Source organism: Pavona decussata, unplaced genomic scaffold (genome assembly GCF_977016875.1).
Source record: "Pavona decussata unplaced genomic scaffold, jaPavDecu1.1 SCAFFOLD_26, whole genome shotgun sequence".
NCBI classification, from domain to species: domain Eukaryota; kingdom Metazoa; phylum Cnidaria; class Anthozoa; order Scleractinia; family Agariciidae; genus Pavona; species Pavona decussata.
The window spans coordinates 1,426,131-1,448,792 of record NW_028145449.1 but is presented as its reverse complement, the minus strand read 5'-3'; the positions used below and the strand labels follow the sequence as shown (position 1 = coordinate 1,448,792).

Below are 22,662 nucleotides of genomic sequence, written 5' to 3'. Positions count from 1 at the left end.
GGCGTTTATCAAGTTAGAGTCCATTGAAAGTCTGAGCCAGGAACAGAAGGATGCTTACGAAGAACTGGCGCTGGAAATATTTACAAAGTACGTGTTCATAAAATGCTTATACCTAAACGAGTGAAATGTTGATAATGATTTTTTTCCCTTGTTCAGTAGTCAAATTTTGTATTGATTCTGTGGGGGCAAGAGTTCGAGGTGGACATTCTTAAAGCTATCGAGAGGTTCTGTGGGCAAAATAAAGCCTTCGTTTTACGTGTTTGCATTTTAAGATTTATTTGTCTGTTATTGTGTCTTTTTCCTTGTGTATTTGTTTCTTAGTTTGCTTGCTTGCTTATATCCCTTAAAACCACAAAAAAATGTGTTTGTTTGGTCTAGCTTAATAGCTTGAAGTTTGCGTGGTTGTTGGGAAGACAGCAAGAATGTAGAAGGAGGGCATTCCCTCTACTCTCAATCTTCTGCTCTCTTGCCCCAACTTTCGCGCAAGCATTTAAACAAGAAACGCTTTTGACACAAAGAAAAGCCCGCGGGATCGCTTGCTATTTGGGCTCCAAGCTTATGCAATCTTCTGCTCTCGCCTTAACTTTCGGGCAGGCATTTAAGCGAAAAACGCTTTTAACCCAAATAAAAACCCGTGGAAACGCTTGCTATTTGGTCTCTAAGCTTAAGCGAAAGCTTCGCTCTTTAACTTATCTTTTTAATGTGATGGCTTCTAGACACTCACCAAAAGACTCCCGAGGCAATAAAGCGGAGTGCACCAGCTGCGAGACTATGATTCCTGACTGGTAAGCCCCTTCCCAGTTATGATTTATTATTTTTTGTGTTATATATTCGTTGTTATGGCCGTCAAAGCTAATCTTCGTGTCCTGCTTGCGCTACTCTCTACCTTGTTAGTAGAGTCTCCTTTAATGTTTAAGCCCCAAATATCAAAGAACAAATTCTGCTATCTTGTCCCCATACTTCTCTTATAAAAGTACTAGAGAGAAGTTATTAAAATATCACGAAAAGTCACCCTGGGTGATCATATTCTTAATTCTCATGACCTCAAAGGTTGAGTAAGCATTGATATTACAAGGAGAAATTTGATGCTGATCACTATTAGGGCTTAAAGGGTTAATCTTCGGAATAGAATAAGTGGGAAGAGAAAGGAGGTTCAAAGGAGACTCTACTAGCAAGGTACCTATAGGCATAAACGTTCACTAGATAGTTGCTATACGAGAATGTTTTGAACTGGCGAGATTCTGTTCATTAACCCGTCAAGAGTACACGTCTGATAAAGTGTTTTCATGGTGGCCATGTTGGAGGAGCCAAACCATAAAAGATATTTGCATAAAAATAAAATTAATTTCCCAAAGAAAATCACTCTATTGTTTCGCTCCTCCAATATGGCCGCCGTGAACACACTCTATAGGCAGAATATAGGGTGCTTTACATTGCTACCGGTACTGTACACGTTCATGTCAGCTGGTCCTGAGGGACTAGACACATGGACAAAGCTCGTAGCTGTCTCCGTGCATATTCATTAATTGAAATATTACAGCGGTGCCCCTCAGTGAACGTGTAATCTAGGGTAAAAGTTTCACAGTCCTGCTGTAAGGCCTAGCTGAGACCCGATGTATAGATAGATGTATAGTCAGGCAAGCAGGTGGGAAGACAGACAGATAAGAATATTCCCTTCCATGTGCCCGGCATAATATTGAGTATTAGTCTCATGTCTCATGCTTGTATCACTAGCTCAACACAGACTTGTTCCAAGGTGGGAGTTAACCTAGCAAAACAACAACAGCGTTTCAAAATTGCTCGTTTTAAGAAAGAAGATCATTACTTCTGGATTGTTTTGTCATTTTTTCCTACTTTTTCACAGTTAAATTTCGCCCAAATTTTGGTTTTACATGGTGTATGAATAAGTATTTTGGTTCATTCTTTCTTCCCCAATGAGAAAAGTCACTGAAAAATTTTTTCAGAAGTTACTTGACTCTCTAAACTTCACAGGAGCCAAGTTTGTCCAAACTGTGACACCAAGTTCCCAACATGCATTGTGAGTGGTCGTCCACTGATGGATTATCAGTTCTGGATGTGTGGCACGTGTAAACACCGAGCCTACGAACAGGAGATCAACGCACTCAATCACTGCCCACTTTGTCATGCGCCGATCTGATCCTTAAGTTATTGCTTTCAAAGTCCGTTCTTACTTTTTGTTTGTTTGTTTGTTTAAAATTACTCAGACCAAACTGAGACCAGGCTTTTTTAGACAGGTGGGGGGGGGGGGGGGTATTTATTTATAGCACTCCTTTCAAGATTGCGATCCATTAACCCCCATCCCCCCCCCCCCCCTCCTCTCCACGTACCCCAACCCTAGATAGAAGGAAATTAAAAACAACGTATGGTTAAACAATGCACAACAACATAAACGCTGTACATCTCAGACGTCAAAATTCTCCCGTAGACTATTAGGGCTAAGTGTTTGTAGGTATTAGGTCCTCTCCAGATACTTCTTTGAAAGAAGCCCCCTAAAAAGTCTTTTGAATGAATTATCCACAATTTTCCTCAGGCCCTGTTTAGACCAGGTGTCCGTGCCAGGGTCCTGTTTCCGGGCACTGAAAAGGGCGTAGTTGAGACTCTTTGGTGCTATGTCCTAATTTGCCATTTCGCACCCAGCCTTGTTCGAGACGTGAAGAGGAGAGACCCTGGAAACGAGGTTGTTTCGCGCCCGTCATTGTTTACTGTATTTCCTATATCTTTGGGAGGCATGAGAAAAAAAGCGCAGGAAGTGACAAAATCCTGGTCATACCGTGTTCGAGTACTAGCTGTTGCGGTAGTGCCATGGGCACGGTGCTGACATTTTTGCTCGGGCACCAAAATAAATCTATTTTCAGACAGAGATTTGTTCTGGTGCCGAGAACCGGACCCGGGCAACAAGTATAAATGATTCGCTCTTTCTTGACCATTGCTTATCATTCTACGAATATTCCATTAAACGACCAAACACAAAACAGAAAATTAACGTAACAATGGACCAAAAGAACAATGTACGATTCGTTGTTGATATATGAAGAAGCTCCTGGCCTTATCCCCTCAGCCTTCACTCCCGAATAACATCTTGACATTGCAAGAACAGTGATCTTTTTCCTGATCAATCCACTGAGTATTCTCCAAACCTTTACTGGTAATTGTGACCTTTTTCTAAAGCCAAACAGTAAAGCGGTGGTCATCCTTTAAAATGTTCAACATTTCAGCAACTTGCATTGAAGAGTAATGACTGTTTAATTACTGTTCTCAATAAATCTCAGTAAAACCCATAGCGTTTGGTGACTGCTGCTTTGTGTTAATATTACTGGAAAATGCTCACTGTTATGATTTTATCCAGACTCAAAGGGTAGAATCACCTTGTTCTGCATAGTAAACATTACCACGCGTAGGTACAGCTCAGTAGGTTTCATTTCAGCCCAAAGTATTAACCTTACAGCATCAATACTAGGCCTTATCCCGCTTATCTAGCGAGCCGCTGCCTGTCGGAGTCTTAGCATGGAACTCGACAGACACGACTTACGATCCAAGCCGACTTCCGATCTGATCCGATCGGCTCAATGGGTGACGTCACCTTCGACCTCGCCCCAGGACAACTGGACAGGAGTCTGAGAAGCTTACTGCGAACTTAGGGTGGGCGAAGATCGATACCAAATACTCGATATCATCGATCGGCTGTTTCGATCCCATTTCGATACTGTTTACATGACCGCTCACTTGAATATTTGAAGGCTAATATTTTTCCGTTTGTGTATGTGCTGTTGCACTGGTTGTTAGGGTTGAGAGTAGTTTGTTTAATGTCTACGGGCCATAAAGAGTGTCTGAGGAGTGTAGATGACAACATCACAGGAAAGTCTTGGATAATGACGTCACAATATCGGTATCGAAATGGCTTACATCGGTAATTATCGTACTCATATCGGATCGATTTGTAAAACCTGGTATCGGCCAAACCCTACTGCAGACCCAAAGTTGGATGCCCGAATAAAAGAAAAAAACGCGAAATTCAGCTGTCTGAGCATAAGTTTATTTTAGTAGTCAACTGCATTCATCGACAAAACAAAATCACGCTGTCTTATTCGCCGCGTACAGCGTGTTGTTACACTACCGACGGTAATGAAATGCTTCTGTCTCCACGCTTGTACTTGTCAAAATCAATTCATATAAGAACAACTGAAAAAAGAAAACTGAAAGCCGTTTTCACACCCACACTTACAAAAAATCTTCTATTGAAAGGGCAGTGCGCTCTGAAGACCTGAAAAGAAATCGTTAAAAGAGATTAATTAAGTAATATCTAGATTAGCGTCTACATCCTTCATAATTGACCTAGCGCATCGTTATTATTATGTGCAGTTGATAAACGTATGGATGCTAAAATAGAACCACATAGGGCGCGCAGCGTAACATGTGCGATCTGAAGGAACTATTAAAAGAAAACTGCTGAGTTAAAAAAAATTAGCGATAAAATATAAAAATCTTATAGACAATCTAAAGCTCTCTAATACTAAAACCACATTGAGTTCCTATGCTATTCCCTCAAGGAAAGTCAAGTGACGGTAGCTTTGAAAATTGTCACTCGAGAACTCGAGATGGTGGCCTTCTGCATCCTTCTCAATACGTCATAATAAGCCCTGCTGCCAAAGAGTTTCCTCATTGTCAGGTCTACATCCCTTGACCATCCCCCAAGCACGTCAATGATGATGTTACATTGTTCAACGTCATAGCCAGGGTACCGCTTCTTCAGCTCGAATCGCAGTGGCCCGTACTTGACCGTCTTTTCCTCGGACTTCTTTTCCCGATGCTCCATCCACGGACAGGACATCTCCACAGCCCACACCTTCTTATTCTTGTGGTCCACAAATCAAGCGTCCACTCTTATTATTATTATTATTATTATTATTATTATTATTATTATTATTATTATTATTATTATTATTATTATTATTATTATTGCCATCGACTTTACGCCATGTGATTATTCTCCATGAAACTGCCCCATGGGAGGAAACGTGGGAGGAATTTCGCGCGCACGCGCGCGCGTGGCTCGTTCGCTTTACTATTCCAAGAGAAGGAAGCAACTGCATGTAGTCTACCTTGCTGGGTGTGTGAGCACTTTTCCTTTCCATCGCAATGTAGAACTTTGTTATAAGCGACTTTAAATCATCTAATGTCTCGGATTGGCTCGAGGGTTTATGTGACCCTTTGTTTACATCACATACTGCATATGATACTCACTAATCTTATTGGCAACCGCAGTGTTCACATCTACCAGTAGAATGGCCGGCAAGGACCTCTTTCATGCAGTTTCGATAACAAGCGTTACAAGGATCACTTTGCTTTTGCTGTACTTCAAAAATCGGGATCACGGGTTCTGAAAATAAGTTGAATTTTTACCCTAAGATTAAGTGCAACCAAATATAATTTACAAAATTTTGAAGAAACAAAGGAAAATGGCGAGGAAGCCCAAAGAAAACACAAGGCTTATGTAGTATGGGCTTCCTCAACTAATGTTAACTTACAAAGATTAATAGAACGACATGTCCAATGGCCAGATAGGTACAGTAGAGCGGTTTCTAATTGAATGTCGTAAAACCAAAACCAAAGCCAATCGCAACAGATGTAAACAACACAACGAGCCAATCAGAATTCGAAGCAAACACATGTAGCTGGCGCCAAGCGCGGTAAAATGCGTGCAGCCAAAACACGATTGGTTTTGGTTTGGATTCCCATTGGTTGAGAAAGTGGCGCGAGTTATGTTAACCAATCATAGAGCGTAGTAATGCAAAACCAAACCAAACGCGAAATTACTTTCGACGCTCAATTGAAAATCGCTCTAACAATTAGTGATAGTATACAATAAAAAAGGGAAACATAAAAGAAAAGTAATGAAAGGGAAAATTGGGGAAAGGAAGAAATTAAGTAAGAAGGACATTTCGTCAACTTGCTTTCAAAAATTACAACACTTATTGAATTTTGAATATCTCAGCGAATTAAAAAACAAAGGACCCTAGTGGTGTAAGGATAAAAGCCTTATGTTGGTTCTACACTTAGGAATATGGAAAGAACTGGCAATCCTAGAATTGTAACCGTGAATCTGACACCTTAAAAGGAACGTGTTGTTTAAGATATTTGGCAACAATCCAACTTTGTGCTGATACATTTACTGTATCACATATGTTCAGTAACGTGAACAAAAGGAAAACTGTAAATTAAGCTAGGTCTCAGTGAACAGGGCTTTTATCACATACGAGTAGTAAATGTATACTTCTCAAAGTTTAAGAGACACTCACCCAAGGATTTTGTCAGTCAGTCAGAAAGAGGACAAATTTTTCACAAAGTACATACTTTTGCCCAAAGATAAACCCTGAGGTTGTTATCGTGAATTATGGTATACCTCGAAAACCTTGTGCCAACCTTTCATTCACAAGCAACTGATATTAATCCTTTCCATAGTTTCAAGAATTGCTAAGGTGACAAAGATTCACGCAAGACTCCTTTCTTTGAAAAGAAATTGAAACAAAGTTTAAGCTAACAAAAACAAACAAACAAGGACATACTTCTCCATTCTCTTCCAACTCTGCGCATGTCACGCCGCGACTTCACAAGCCTGCTCGAATCACGCCGTAACGAAATCACAACCACAAATATGACAGCAAGTATGACAACACAAAGAGTCCCCTTCATGGTGGATCTTGAACTCAGAGCCGAAACCTGAAAGCTAAGTTAAACTGTATTACAATAACAGAAATATCAAGGTCAATGTAACAAATGTAATTTGCGAATTTAATTCATCTTTATGTGATTAATTCTTAAAGTGATCGATGTACGCTTAGAATACAATAAAGGGGCCGGAAAACCTTCATGGTAACCGTCATGGGTGAGGCCTTATTCCCCCATTTATATGGATTTTTTTTTTTTTTTAATTAATTAATTTTTTTTTAATTTCCTCGCTTAAAGTGAGCAAAGACCACCTTGTGATATGCAGATGTATACGATGGTGTAGAAAATGCGATGTCGTAATATCCCATTGTGGGTGCTAAATTAGAGGGGCTCGGAGAGACAATCAAATGGAAAATAAACGATTCACTTTCTTTCTGCATAATTCAAGCTCTTAAGATACCACAGGAAACTTTTCAAGTTCAAATTTACCACCCAAGAACGAACGCATAAACAAAGTACGCCAGACTAAATCTTTGAGTTCTTTAGAAATCAACTTAAAATGATAACTGGGAATCTATTAAGCAATGCATAATGGTCTTAACAATTACAAAGATTAGAGTAAAATGGCACAAAAGGGCAGCTAGCTTAACTTGTTTATAACTCAGGCACTGGTCACATTGATATGCATACACAATTAGTTGCTTCTATCCTAAAGGCTTTACAGCAATAAGTGTAACCCAACTTTAAAAAAAATAAACCTGCAAACGTGAGAGAAAAAGCAAATTATTCTGAAACTATATACGGAATCAATATGCATCTTTAAGGTGAATAAAACCTTGGTGAGTCCACCTTCTTTAATAAAAGCCTAATTCTCGAAGTTTCGGTTTGCTCGGCATGTCAAACTCCCTAATTTTACCAGCATTTCGTGGTATTCCATTGAAAAAAAATGTCAGGATAGACGGTCACTTGGGTGAAGGTAAAATGAGGATGAGTTTGCAGAATGGCATGTGGGCATGACGTGAGGAATGACATAATTATGCGAAATACGATTTATGCAGAATGACTTAAACAAATAAATTAACTGAAAAGCGAGCGTTTTGTTTTCGCGCCAATTTTATGAGAGCAGCAGCTTTTCCGAAGTTGCGGACTCTAGCAGAATATTAAACAAAATGCCGTCCAAACTGCAAGGAATTAGTTAATACTGCAACCCAAATTTCCCATCAAGGAAGGCAAATCTGGTGATACCCTGATAAATTACACACTCTTCTATCATAACGCAGTATCTCCAAATTTTCGCTTTTACACAGGGATCACAAAGACAAGCACTGTTATTTTACAAACGGCCCGGCCCGCAAAGCCTCTTTGGTTTTGCCATCAAAACATTCCACCCCAGAAACATACATGTGTCGCTGTAGGTCAGCACTGTCCCAGAGATTTAATCAACATTTTCATCCAAGTGAAGTTAGGTAAGTTGCTTGACAAATAGAGCCGAGTGGGGTGTGGCGTTTGCAAGCTGATGTACTATAATGCATCGGCGTTCTGTCATACAAAGAAGAAAATGTTTTTTAAAAAAATAGCAAACGCTTGAGATTGTTTGGTCTAAAGGAACAGAAACAGCCACTCCGTTCAACCCTTGGGTGTTCATCAGTGAAGAATATGCGAGGAGACCAGAAAAATTCTGGCCAAAAAATTCTACCAAATGAAGTGAACCGATAGTTCAAAACATGGCCTAATTGAGGGGAAAAACGAGAATCATTTTGAGCCCAACATTGCTTAAAGAGTTTACTTTAGAGTCAGGAAAGCTTACCTTTTTAGTTGTCCGCTGTACGAGCTGAATTGGGTTCTGTTGAGCTCTCAGGACCAACCTTTAGTTTTAGTAATCGGATGTCGGCTTGCCTTTCAATTTGTTTGGAAATTGAGCGGCGCGACTGATTGACAGTTAAATTAAGGTTAGGTCGAAACAAAGCACCATTTTCTCTTAACGTATTGGATGAAAATAAATTCATTACATAACTGTACCACACACAGAAAAACAAAGCTTAACTCGGTCCTAAGTAAAGGGGCACTCTTGCTCTCTTTGTACAATCTTTAAATTCGTTGTTATATTTGTTATATATACCGATAATATGAAAGCTGAACTGCCACATTCCTCTTTCCTCGCGGTGCGGGTAGCAATGAGTTTGCGGAATGGCATAATTATGCAAAATATGAGATGACTTAAAAGATAAATTAACTGAAGAGCACGTCCTGTTTTCGCGCCAATCTTATAAGAGCAGCAGTTTTTTCGATGTTAGCCGAACATTAAACAACTAAACAACAGATCGAGGATTAGAAAATAAAGGCCTGGACCCAGTTGCTCGAAGCATGGTTAGCGCTAACCATTGGTTAAGAGGTATTAAAACCTATAGGTTGTCATGGCAAATTAACCCGGGTTAGCGCTAACCATGCTTCAAGCAACTGGGCCCTGGGATAGAACATGTCTGATCGCTGGTTAGGAGAGAAGTGAGAGAAGTGGTCCTTTATCGAGGATTTAAAAGAAGATAAATGTTTATTGTTTGCCCTTGGTAAAGGATCAATCTTTTGTCCTGATAAGACTACACGCTTCAACGTTCTTTTGGTCAACCGAAGTCGCAAGGAGAAAAGTGAACATGAAATTTAATTTACCGGCATGTACTACGGATTTACAACTATACATATTTCCTTGAATGCGAAAACTATAAACAGTTTCCATCGATTTCTTCACCCTCACTTCTTCCTAACCAGCGATCAGACGATCTAATCCTCGATTTGTTGTCTAGTTGTTTTCGGCTAGAGTCCGCAGTATCAAAATAGCTGCTGATCTTACAAAATTGGTGCGAAAACATGACGCGCTCTTCAGTAAATTTATTCCCCGCATAAATCGTAGTTCGCATAATTATGACATTCCGTAGGTCATACCACATGCCATTCCGCAAACTCATTTCCGTCTTCTACCCTCACCGCTTTCCTTGTCAGTTGTTAATTAAGTTGGTTAAACGTTTGAGCATAATTGGCTGAGCATAATTGGATTCCCGAATTAATAAGGTCATTTAACATAATAGGATTGATTGTATTTGCGACTGACCAACTACCATTCCCGCATAAGAACACGGAACAGAGAACGGGCTAAACATCAACAAAGCTTTTTTACTTTTTTAATTAACCTGCGAACATTCTATCAAGGTAGACGAAATAAGTGCTTTTAAAGCCTTAAACCTATTTTTACTCAGGTAATCTATAATTTGTTTAGGAACAAATTATTTGCATATATAACAGACATATAATCTTTTAGCTTGAATGAAATATCATGGACAAAAAAGCTAGCTTTACTAGTATTGTAGTTCAGAAACATCGCGGGCTAAAATGAATTATACGGCTGTTTCGACAGAGGTTGTCCAAAAAAAGCGTAAAAGTGTACGCGACAATTCCGAAAAGTAGTCTGGGAAATACTCAATAAATTTCCATTTAAGCTCAGAATCCATATTGCCCGCCATCTCAAGTCTTCACTGTACAGTCGATGCATTATGGATTCATGGCGGGTAATATGGATTCTGAGCTTTTATTGAAATTTATTGGGTATTTCCTAGACTATCTTTCGGCATTGTCGCGTACGCTTTTACGCTTTCTTGGACAACCTTTGTCGAAACAGCTGTATATTGGACCCTATCACAATTCAAGCGAGCAGCCAGATTATAATAAGGAATGAGACTAGTGATTTCATAGGCTTCACATTGATTTTCTTTTCTATTTAATCTTCCGTTATGCATTTACTGCATCCAGTAAAAGAACAATAAGCCAAGGAAAGAACAATTTTGGATAACAGAGTCAGAAGGTCAATTGGTGTGGATAGAAATTTGAACAAACACATTGGTGGATCCAGGGGATCCCTTCCCGAGCCTTCCCTGTCCCAAGACCTCCTGCTTTTGTGGAAGTTGTTGACGCACAAGAATCGAAAATGATTAAGTTCAGTTAGAACGTCAAGCAAATCATATGTTATTTTTATTTTATTCACGTACTGAAATTAACTTAAAGATTCACAAGAATTGTGGTAATCTCTTAAATGAACTCATTGAGCTTGCCAATTAGTTTCTCCTAGCTGCTTTAAAATACAACAGAACAAAACATCCTGGAATATCCAGATCACTTTGTCAAGAACCCTACGGCTCTCTGCCCAGGAGCAGTTTTGGGACCAAACTTGGCCTGACCACCTTTTGTCAGCGCTAGATACCAGGAAGGATATTCAGTGGATTCGTAAGAGTTGTACTTGGACTCAAAAATCTCCCTGAAGATACATTCTCTGGAGTACTCAGCCTGAAAAAAAAAACCAGTTTAAAAATCTGGTTTTCACTAGCGACGCAAGCACAGGCGCAAGGACAAGCACAAGCATACTGAGCTTTATGCCAAGTGAAAACGAACACGACGCAAGCACAAGCACAAGAAAAGGAAAAAATTTGCATGTTGTGTCCTTGTGCTTATGCTTAAGCATGGCTGTTTTCACGATGAACTAAGCATTGTCTTGTGCTCGTGGTTGCGTCTACTGAAAACCAGGCATTACCGGTCATGGTACAGATGTTGAGCAAGTGATCTTACTGTTTGTAACTCACACCAAACTTTACCCAAATTGCCAACGTCTTTAAGGAATTGATCATAAAACACGCGTTTCTGATTGGTTGAGCATTCATATGTAACAACAACAATAACAATTCAATCATCAATTTAAAAGTACTTTAAGTGCAGATAACGCAGTCAATCAGCCCAAAAAGGGAGGGTATTCGTTTCCCTTATTTGGCCGTATTGGGCCAAACAAGGTGGTCCAATTTAGGGTCTTCTGTCTTGAAAAGGGTAGAATACTACTTTTACTCACTTCTGCTGGCTTTAACAGGGGTTTGTTTTCGGAATAGGTCACTAGTGATCCATAAACGAACAAAGTCTCGCATAAGACAAACTTTTAAACTCTCTAAAAATAGCATCGGGTGTAAACAAATTCCGCGCAGAAAAATGTCGACTATGGAACAACGGAATGCAATTCCATAATTTTTGAACAGGGTAAGACTGAATGAGGCCTGCAAACCGCACAACGAACCAATTAGAACTCAAAGCAAAATTAAAGATCTTACTGACACCTAACGCGGGAAAAGGCGAGCAAGCAAGTCACGATTGGTTTTGGGTTTTGCTTCTCATTGGTTGAGAAAATGGCGCGGGTTTTGCTAACAATTCATTCATCCCAAGCAAAAATTACTTTAGTCCCCTAATTATAAACCTTTCTATTATCTTTAACAATTGATTACTCACGGTGGTGTATAATGACCCCGTTGAACTCATCGCGATGTACTTTCCCGAAGCTTTCCCCTTCAGCGTAACTTCGCCGGCTCGAACGGACCACATTTCAAGAGAAACTATAGACAGAGAGAGACAAAGCTTTCTGATTGGACTGTACTAACCTACCCTCCTTTATCCAAGAGAATAGACCCTTATCACTCGGCGACCATGTTGAGTCTCGGGGGAATAAAAAGCTTTGTTTTCGCACGGCAAGCCTCGGTCAGACACGAATTCAGTGCGAGGCTTGCCGTGCAAAGCCAAAGCTTTTTTTTCACCTGATACTCAACATGGCCGCCGTATGATAAAGATCTATATGATGTACAGAAGAAAAAATAATAATAACGAAACACCTGAATGGACGTTAACCGTAGATTATACATTTGTATTCAAATGTCATGCGCAATAGATCATTTGTATGTTTTTTGCGCAAATAATAAGTAATAAATTATTATTATTATTATTATTATTATTATTATTATTATTATTATTATTATTATTATTATTGCAGTATGATAGAACGTTTGGATGCTATGTCCCTAAAAAACGAACATAGGACGCGAACGTGGCCTATGACGCCTGTCTACAAAAATGCAACTTGGTATACAAATAATTACAACTTCGTCAATATAGAAAAAAAAAGTAAAAAGTGCTTCTAAGTCAAATTTCCCTAAAAAAACGACTCACTGCTAAAACCAGCGTTGTAACGATTATCACTTTAAAAGTCCTTATAAAAGTCGTAAAATCAAATCAATATTGTAAAAGTACGGGCACTGTTCAAACTTTGTGAAAGAAGCAATTTCCTGCATCCGCCTCAGCATCGATCTGGGTCGCTGTCCGACAAGGTCTTTCATTGTCTCTTTAAGATCCACCGACCACCCTCCAAGAACATCAATAATTATGTTGAACCGCTTCACATCATCATCATCATCATAATCGTCATCATCATTAAAGATTATTATTGTTATTATTATTATTATTATTATTAGTAAAAACTTCTGCATGCCCAGATATCCTAAACAATGATTGGGCGGCCAGCCGTAGCCAATCAATGCAACGACCAAAGTCCTTACAATTAAAATCCCAACTCCTAATCATAAAGATCATAGTAATTATTATTATTATTATTATTATTATTATTATTATTATTATTAAACTGATTTCATGAGTTTTTGAATTGCACAAGAAGTTCGTACCTCAATCAAATGTGTATTTACTAATATGCCAAAAACAGAATGTGTTGAATAAAAATTTATAACTCTATTGTCAGAATCAGTGGTCACGGTTTGTGCATACACTTTAAATAAGAACATAAATAACAAGAGCAAGCTAGGTTTCCGCGCGAATGCTACATAACCCTCCCATGACTACACTGTATTCGATGATATGAAATCGGTACCACATATAAATCGGCTCGTAATACAAGAAGAGGGATTGGGAGAGGGGAGGGTGGGGGGCAGCGACAGGGCGGAACACATGCCTAAGGACTTCTCTTACCTCCTCCGAAAATACCCAAAAGCGCCAGGTCGATTCTCGGGAAGAACCGCCGAATAGCTTACAATCTATCATTTGTTAATCTCAAATTTTAAATTTTAATCACTTTAAAGAATAAACTTTTCTCAAATTTCCCAACATTCGTCATCCTGCGTAGCCCCTTTAATTTCTTCAAAAAACCTATCAAAGCAATTTGGATTGCTTAAAACCTCGAAGCGATTTAACCCAAGACGAAATGCTTAAACAGCCAAGATGATGTCATTTACGAGACTGCCCTCTTAATCGACACGATAAGTTAGAATCCCATCATTGAAATGAATGAATGATTGACACTTCGCAGAATAAAAATGGACATCTAATTAATTAGTTAAGGCGAAGTGCGACACTTTCGAAAGATGTCTATCGCAAATTTCCTTTTCGCGTCTTTTGTGAGTGACACAATGGTAGTTTTATACATTTTAACTATTTTAGTTTCGTGGAAGAGCTCACTGTAGTGACGACAAAAAATCAATTGATTTTCTTTTTGTTAATTCAGTGAACATTTAGTTTCGTGCCGCGGGGAGTAAAAATATCTCAGTTTTCTTGAAAGTGAAATATGCAAAATATCCCAAACTATGAAAACTGTTTTCAGTTGAATTTAAAGGTCTTCCGCAATTCAAAGAAATCGATGTTAATGCCATTAAATGTCTGCAATCGATTATATAAAGAAAAATATATATTAATCGTGTTTCTTTCCACGAAAGCAACCTCCCTCGAATAAAACTGGTATACCAGAAATGAAGGGAGAGAGTATCTTTTAGTTAAGTGAGATTCATTGGTTTCTTAAATGAGAATATTAATTAATTGAAGCTCAAGACAAATGTTGAAACATTATTAACGTGCTCAGCGCTTGCCTTTAGACAATATTTTCTCAGTTTTTTCCTAACTGATCTTACTTCTATTCTTCAGTTCTCATTTTGATTCAATAAAGCTTATTTACATTCTATACCGTCACAAATGCACCAAAATTTTAAGCCTTTCGAAGACACTGTATCTCACTGCTATATGCCGTCTGTTGCGTGATTGCAATTGCAGGGGAGTTTTGAAGGGAAAGAAAACAAGGCTCTGTCAAAAGTTTTTAAAGAGCCTTTTCACGTTGAACGTAAATATCCGTCTGGAAAATATGTTAATATAAATTGGAAATTATATTCGTCCAGTGACACTTAACGTATTTTTCTTCGTTTTCAAACAAATTGAAAGGATCGAAAATGCTACTTTCTATTGGTTTTTATTGATGTTGTTAACATCATCGTTTTCGAAAACCTCAGTTTCCATTCCTTTGAGCAGTCAAGAGATTTCAGCGTGTTTGAAAACTTCCCCTTTTTAAATCGTTTTCGTTAGTAAACGCGTGCACACGAGGCCTAACCGGATAAAAAACTCCTTTTTATAAAAACGCTCAAAAGCGGTTGCGTGTGAACGATGTCTAAAGTCAGTCGTCACCACATTGTTTCGTATTGTTCCCTTTCACACATACCTGCCGAAAGGGAAGTCCGACATACTTACTAGTTTCACATCACGGGAACCAGAGTTTAGTTCCGCTTGATAACTTTTCTTCTTAAGTAAATTCACCCTTTACCTTTGTCCTTATGCATGATTCTTTAAGTGTTTAAGCGGAAGAAACAGTTCCGTAATTCTAGCTTGGTAAAGATCCCGTTAGAATTCGAATGTGGTAGAAAGAGGCACTGTCACGAAAATTTTGCTGTAGGGGCCAAAGATGCTCAATATTTAACATAGAACCTTTTCTGTAATGTTAAATTGTTCATAGAGAACTGGGAGGAAATGTTGACTGATTTCTTCAATGAAGAACAAACCATTAATAAGCTTTTAGCAATTTGCAAAAACACTCATGAAGAACTTGAACAAATTGGCCAATTTGTTCAAGTTGTAATCCATTTCCATCCCGCCAAACCATCCGGAGCAAACGATAACAAATACTAGCTTATGTATACTTGTAGGGTAATTGTTAACAATATTGAACCATTATTTTAGCGTTTCCAGCGATACAAATACGTTTTTCACAGTAAAAATCGGTGATACCGCCTCTTTAATTAAGACGAAGTGTCCGATTACAAGACTGTTGCGGGGCTTCAGCTGATCAAGTTTCATTACTTACTGTATTCATCATTAGGATCCTTGATTCCTTCCACTCTGTCCGCAGTAACACGAAGATAGTGGCCATGACGACAGGTCAAACGAGTGACACGCGAAACGTCTTTAGATATCGGAAAATCGGTTTTATCGCACATGATTGCCACAAAATGTTCTTCCAGCTCGGCCCGTGTGCAAACTTTTCAACGCCTCTAAGGTAGAATTTGAAACTGAAATATACTGAATTGATGGTGCAACTCAAGTAACTGAAAGATTTTGCTTCCTTTACGTTTCCCACGTGACTATTACGTAATTTTGCATTGATACTTCTTTTCTTGAGACAGCAGTAACCTCCAGGAGGACTGAATCTCGCGTTTTTTCACTTCAGGCAATCTCTTACCCAGACTGTCCTCAGGTTCTCCAGTGGCTGGTCACCAGGAGAGACTCTTGGGAAATAAAAAAAATAATAAATTGGCTGTTCCGTAACGGGTTGCATTGTTTTACCGCAGAAATCCTGCAGTAATAAAATTGCAAATTCCTCAGAGTCTCTCCAGGCGACCATTTTGTCCAAAGAGCCCGAGGAGTCTGGGTACGAGATTGTCACTTCCAAAAATGCAGCGAAAGCGCCTTTATGATCTCAGTTTCTGCCGAATAAACCTTATTCCAAAATGGCTGCCATTTTAATATTCTTTTGTTTGCATTCAAATTAGCCTTTCTTGCCTCGTTCAAGATAAAATGTTCTTTTGATTTTTGAGCTTAAGAGCGAGGTAAGAAGGGCTAACTTGAATGCCAACAATAGAGCATTAAAATGGTAGCCATTTTGGAATAAGGTGTATAGTTGATGGCAAAATGAAGCGTTTTGCTTTGCGCGCGAATTCATCGTTGATTTTTTTGGAGGGGGTGAGCTGAGTTTAATTTTTTATTTTAATCTGTCCAGGATTGTAGGCAACACATGATACCAATAATTGGCCCAAAGAAAATAATTTGCTTCTAAGGTAGGTATCTCAGTTTACTAATCCGGGGCATCCCAATGCTTGCTTTGGTGAATACTGATTCCGAAGGTCTAAATCGCGTCAGATTCTCGGATTTCAGAGTGTTAAAAAAAAACTTTTCCTGTTATAAAATATCACCTTAGTTTTGCAAAACGGGCACTTGAAATCCCTTTTTTTTGGACATTTCCACTATAGTGCATTTGACTATAGCTACCAGAATCCTTCAGTTTTTTATTTCTCATGCTAATTACAGCTATTGTTGTTTGCTGTCCACTGGGATTACAAAATTTGAATTTAAAAAGGAAACGGAAAAATTTCTTGGTGGTTGTAGTCGAATGAAGCCATCATGAAAATGGGCTACTGATAGTTGGTTGTTTAAAAGTGACAAAAAGCTGGACCTTGCGTCACAATAAGAAAAATCTAATCTTAATAACAGAATTTTTAAGACGATTCACACTGAATCAAGCACTCATGTACTTAATATGTGATGTATATTTAAAGACACGCAATGCAAAGTCTGCATAACACTGATACAAGACAGTTCTTGACATGTCTTTACGTTAATTATTAGTAACAAAACCCTGAACCTTAATAAAAAAAAAAGTTGTCATTTTGGCGTTACACCACTACATTAGAAGCACCTAATCAAATCTTAATAATGGTATCTCTTAACGATTCCCATTGAATCAAGTTGTAATTCAATTTATACGACAGGTATATTTAAGGGCAAGTTACATGTCTGTGTAACACTGACACAAGACAGTTCGCGACATTTCTCCACATCCATCAATAGTGAGTGTGCTAAAAATGACAAAAAGATGGACATTACTTTTAAAACTGCCATTTTGGCGTTACATTGTGACACCAGAAACATCTAATTTTAATAATGGAATATTTTAAGCGGTTCCTACTGAATTAACAATCGTCCCTGTATATTTAAAGACAAGTCGGATGCAAAGTCTGTATAACACTGATACAAGACAATTCGCGACATGACTCTACATCAATTAATAGCTGGTATGCTAAAAAAAAAGACAAATATTAAAAATTACATTTCCCGTGTTTCATTTCAGTTACATCAGAAACACTTAAGGTAACATTTTTAACGGTTACTAGCTTAAATGTTCAAAACCCTTCTGTTTGACGAAAATGAAATTGTTTTCTCTACAGTTTTCTATTCTTAATCGAACTACAAAAATAACGAACAAATGTTTTGGCTTTCTTCTCGAATTCCATTTATCACGAGACTAACTTCTACTTGGCATCTAACCGCTCGGGGGTGGAATCTCGAGGATGCCACGCCAGTAATCGTTCACAAATACTTGATCCGGATCCATCGTCTCGCGCATCTTCAACCAGTCATCCATCTTAGGGTACACTTTCTTCAGATAATCCAAGTTGAATGTTGTATTGCCACATTTCTGACCAGGGAGAGGAAGGTACTTGCCCCAGTGCAGACGGGTTCCAGGAATGTCCAGTAGCACATCCCAGAAATAGGAGAAGAATTTTCTTTTGTCACCCTTGTTGTACGCCCACCAGTAAGGATCAACTCGCACCATTTTCTGGTTGTACGACATGCTCAGCCAGAATGGAGTCTCTTTGGCGCCGTACATCTCAGTGGCAAAGTTGTTGCAGGCTTGCTGGTTCTCAAAGAGCTCGAGGAGTTTATCCACGACGGTTTGACATTGGTCGAGAGGCATCCAGATCTCTGTGAAATCCACTTTGATGATGGAGTCTGTGTGCGCCTGGTTGTCCATGGGTAGCGTCTCAAACCAAATGTCGCGGAAGTGCTTTGGCTTGTCGAGGGGCACAAATACATGCAAAATGGCACCAATGAGGTAATAATCAAGTGGGGTGGGATTAGGCTTTTCCAGTAGATAATTCATGGTGGCCAGCGAGATTGCTGCCATTCCAGCTGCGAGGATGTTGGACAGTATCGACTTGTAAGGAATGATGTGTCCCGTTGTAGTTTGCTTTCCTACCCATTGCTGGACACGCTTCACGTCTTTCTGTGGGAACCAGTTAACTCGCATGTACTCATTCTGCTCAAGGTTTTCTTTAAGTTTGCTTTTACCCTCCTCGTCAGGTCCAAGCGCTGATTCAGCAAATGGGAGATCTGTCTCCGTGCCTTCAATCAGCGCCATTTCGGGCAGGCGGAATGACACATGGGTTATGACGCCAAAGAGTCCCATGGAAACGCCAACTGCAGCCCAAAGATCCGTTTTAGGTTTTGCAATCCGCCTTTGACCATTGCCATCCACAAACTCGATCTCTTGGATGACGTCACTAAAGCTATGCTGCAAGCTTCCACCTGCAGAACCAGTCATGATGAAACCGCCAACCGATTGTTGAATGATGCCTCCTAATTCGGGGAAGCCAAAGCCAGGTGCCTGTATAGCTACCTGGTAACACGATGAATTCTGTAGATCTGAGTAGGGATCTAAGGGATCTTTACCAAGGTAACAGCCTGCACCTATGCGACAGTACAGCCATTGCTTGCCATTTTCTTTCTTGATATCTCCTATTTCCACTTTGCGCAGGTCCTTCGTCAACAACAAGTTAATACCATCCTTGAAGCCAAAAATGGCGGAGGGCACGGAATGTTCCGATCCAGCCACTCGTATGATTTTCTTTTCTCTTTTGGCTCTAAGAATGACTTGCTGAATCTCTTGTACAGATGAAACAGGTGTAAGGATGGGTTTTTCTGGCTGAGTCGGGCCTCCTAAAGCCTCCTTGTTTTTCTGTGCATCCTTCATCATATGCACGGCAATAGATTCTAGTAACTCACCATCTGACGATTTGTCCACGAAAGGAGTGATTACTTGGCTGAAGAATGATTTTGCTTCGGTGTTTCCTTCTATCTGGGGCGCTTAAAATATAAAAGAGATAATGTGAGTGATAAACCCGATTTAAATACGACCGTCAACAAGTGGGTCTTGGTTAAGAACAGAGAATTTACGCAACCAAGACGTCAACGCTGACGAAAACATCTCTTGAAAATATAAGTTTGCGTTACTTGCGAGTATTCAATTCGTTCCACTATATATAGCTGAAGTATCAAGTAACAGGACTGCTGGGAACGACGGTCTTCAAGTTAGCACAGCGCGGAATAAAAAAAATACCGTCATGTGCTCACGTTCTCCACAAAACCTTGAACTTGGTCATGTGACGTTGAATGCTCCTCCACTACCTTACTGGACCGTAGCAATGGCAGAGAGCCGGAAGGAAGTGTAATACTTGGTACAAATATCACACGGCCTAGGAAGCGAGTATGAATAATATTGACTCGCAGGGCGGCAATAAAAAAGACTACTTTTTTATACTTGATCGAGACTGATTTTTGAAGAAATAAGAATGAAGAAGTTCTTCTCTTAAGTTCTGTCTCGCTCCCACCACGCTCACGCGATTACAGCGAGCCGCGAAGCCGCGAGTAGCGAGAAACGAGGGCGAATCCCTCCTCGTTCATAATTTTACTGTCGCTTTGCGCGCGTGATATGAGGGAAAAAGTAGGACTGCTTGCAGTCTAAGAAGTACTAAAAATTGCATGATAGATCTTCTTCAGCTTCAGGGAGAACATGCCGCAGACCGCCCCTAGACGCTAGCTCCTTCGGCGTTCGCCAGACTTGCCTCACCTCTCCGTTATAAACTCTGGCTGCGGCCCTGAAGTTTTACACGATTCGCTCTTTAGCTCAGATTTTTAGGAATGTAACTTATTTCGCCCTCACTGGTATGGCCAATGGCGGCACGTGTGCTCTCTCTGTCTTCTACTTTTTGTTTAATTTAACACCCTGTCTTTATATAGTGAAATAGATAAACGATAAAAGCATGTTGTGTTTTTCGTTTCATTTTGAAAGGCGAGATCTGTAGTCCATGGATGACTGCGTTTTCATTATATCAAATTCCTCAAGAATGCGGAATGTTTTTTTTATTGAGAGACCTTGATGCAGGGAATCATCACGTACTGAGCTTATTTTGCTAAAGTTCCGCGAAAACCACCATTTCAACAAAAATTATTACTGATTGGCTACTGAAATTCTAACATCATGCGATATAGATTGTTCAATCAAAGTACATGTACTTCCCACCTCTTTCAACCTAACATGCAGGTACTTAGACAGTTAGAGCAAGTTTACATATCTCTGTGTAATGATGTCTCACCAGCTCGAACACATTGTGCAGTGCCAAAATATCAGTCACGTTATCTTTGTTTTGGAGCTGGTGAGACTCAGTGAGACAGCTAAGCGAGTCAGCGAGGTAGACTTCAACATAAATCGTACGCTTGTCTGGATTACAAACAATCACATGGCATTTACGTTCGTCAGTGTAGAACCCCGCCAGACCAAATTCTACTAAACATAACGTGTTTACTTACTTGATCTTTTAGACCGTATGATTTCTTCTAAATCCTCGGCCATGCTTGTCACTCTGCTCTCAAACCAAGGTTTAATTTTCGTCGCGGACACAAACTTCACACTGAAGGCGAGCAAGCAGTAAGGTGAACTGTGACTTCCTTGGCACTCCCTGCTAGGATTTATTACTCTTACGAAGCTCGATATCAATTGGCTTGCAAAACAATTAATTTTGTTTACGGAAGTAGTACAAAAGAACCTCTTGAAGATATTAGACTAGATCAAAAGTTGCTCTGGCTACTCATGATACTAATTAAGGCATGGTTCGCTGGCGTACAAGGCATGGTTTCACTTGAAAAAAATAATTGTTGTTCGATGTTTCTAAAAATTGGCAAGCTACAATTTCTTGGGGGCTTAAAAGCTCGAATTTTAGTCACATAATCCATAAATTATAATCCATAAATTATTTGGTAACGGGTCAAAATCTTTTGAGTAAAACGAGGAACATAAAATCAAATTGAAACAAATCACTGTAGATTTCAATCTTTTCATCTGAGATGCCCTTCAAGAATTTGCCTTGTATACATAGTCTGTTAGCAGTAAGCGGTAATAGTTCAGGTTGTTCAGTTTACAAATATTTTTGGCATTCACTAAAAGTCACTAAACACTCTTCAGCAAACGTGTATCATATACCCGGGGGGGACTCTCATATGAAAGGGGTGGGGATGCTCGTCAGAAATTTCAAATTAAACCCTGAAAGGAGACCAATCTGGGGGTGACCAAAGCTTCTTTTGGCCCCTAATAGAGACCATTTTAAAACACAGACAAATGTATAGTTTTATATTTCTTCGCGTGCAACCCTAAACGAGACCTTCAGGACTAAATACAATGGCGTTTTGCCCAGTAGACCTTAAGTGAGACCAAAATCCGAAATTTTCACCCTTAAGCGAGACGACAAGCATCCCCGTCCCATTCACATGACAGTCCACCCCCCCCCCCCCCCCCCCCGGATCATATGTAGCATTATCAGATCATTTCGTGTGTGTCATTTGTGGATGCAGCTAGAAAAAAGAATAAATGCAGCGTATCGATTAAACTCCAGAGATAATTCCCATAGTAAGTAAAACTTGTTTGCGTGAAACGCTTCGTCGATGAACTTTCACAAACGTTTTAATTATGAATTCGTAATCCTCATTCTTTAGATACAAATAAACCATCACAAGCGGATCTTTTAGTTGAGCAATTAAATGGAGACCTCAGGCACAGATCTATTAGTTTGGAATACATCACGCACTATGAGAAATTCACTCTTATGCTTCAAAAGATCTGTATTAGCGATTGGTAACCGATGTATCGGCAAACTGAAGCCGTTTCGGTGAGTAAAATGGAACTATTCTGATGGCTAATTTTGAGGCTGCGGTGCACCAAAGAGGTAAATACTGAGTTAATGAGGACCACTTAAATACGGCTACGCTAACGTCAGATCCAAGAGATTAAGTTCACAGACGGGAACGGTCAACTGTATTTTCAAAACCTGAAAAGGACCCTTGACCCACAGCGGGTGTTTCCTTTTGGGGGGCGGGGGAGGAGGGAAGGGAGAGGGGGGGGGGGGGGGTTGCGTCCTGACCTATTTAATCCGGAGTTGGAGTTCCCAAGGCAGCAACCTTACTTTGGCAGCT

At 39.6% G+C, this 22,662-nt stretch overlaps 4 protein-coding genes across 6 annotated transcripts in view; 1 reads left to right on the top strand and 3 right to left on the bottom strand.

Annotated features, from left to right (window-relative positions):
* The window catches only part of LOC146485455 (WD repeat-containing protein 35-like), a 42,380-nt gene extending 40,099 nt beyond the window's left edge, over nucleotides 1-2,281 (top strand). For 2 of the 3 annotated variants that reach the window (XM_085103408.1, XM_085103406.1), the window contains 3 exons: nucleotides 2-87; nucleotides 717-785; nucleotides 1,993-2,281. In XM_085103408.1, coding sequence (XP_084959534.1) covers nucleotides 2-87; nucleotides 717-785; nucleotides 1,993-2,158 — 321 coding nt within the window. In that variant the 3' untranslated portion in view covers nucleotides 2,159-2,281. The remainder of the gene's footprint in view (nucleotide 1; nucleotides 88-716; nucleotides 786-1,992) is intronic. The other variant, XM_085103407.1, reaches the window with a different exon arrangement.
* LOC146485444 (extracellular calcium-sensing receptor-like) overlaps nucleotides 1-22,662 on the bottom strand; it is a 175,686-nt gene that overhangs the window by 60,965 nt on the left and 92,059 nt on the right. The gene's annotated exons all lie outside the window — the stretch shown is intronic.
* Nucleotides 10,683-15,909, bottom strand: LOC146485454 (fibroblast growth factor 2-like). Its single transcript, XM_085103289.1, has 3 exons — nucleotides 15,668-15,909; nucleotides 11,998-12,101; nucleotides 10,683-11,016 (listed from the first exon to the last, which is right to left on the bottom strand). The coding sequence occupies exons 1-3, from the start codon at nucleotides 15,798-15,800 to the stop codon at nucleotides 10,846-10,848; spliced, it is 408 nt and encodes a 135-aa protein (XP_084959415.1). The 5' UTR covers nucleotides 15,801-15,909; the 3' UTR covers nucleotides 10,683-10,845.
* LOC146485453 (L-gulonolactone oxidase-like) lies at nucleotides 17,104-21,175 on the bottom strand. Its single transcript, XM_085103344.1, has 2 exons — nucleotides 21,007-21,175; nucleotides 17,104-19,503 (listed from the first exon to the last, which is right to left on the bottom strand). Exons 1-2 carry the CDS (start codon nucleotides 21,047-21,049, stop codon nucleotides 17,900-17,902), a joined length of 1,647 nt encoding a protein of 548 aa, XP_084959470.1. The 5' UTR covers nucleotides 21,050-21,175; the 3' UTR covers nucleotides 17,104-17,899.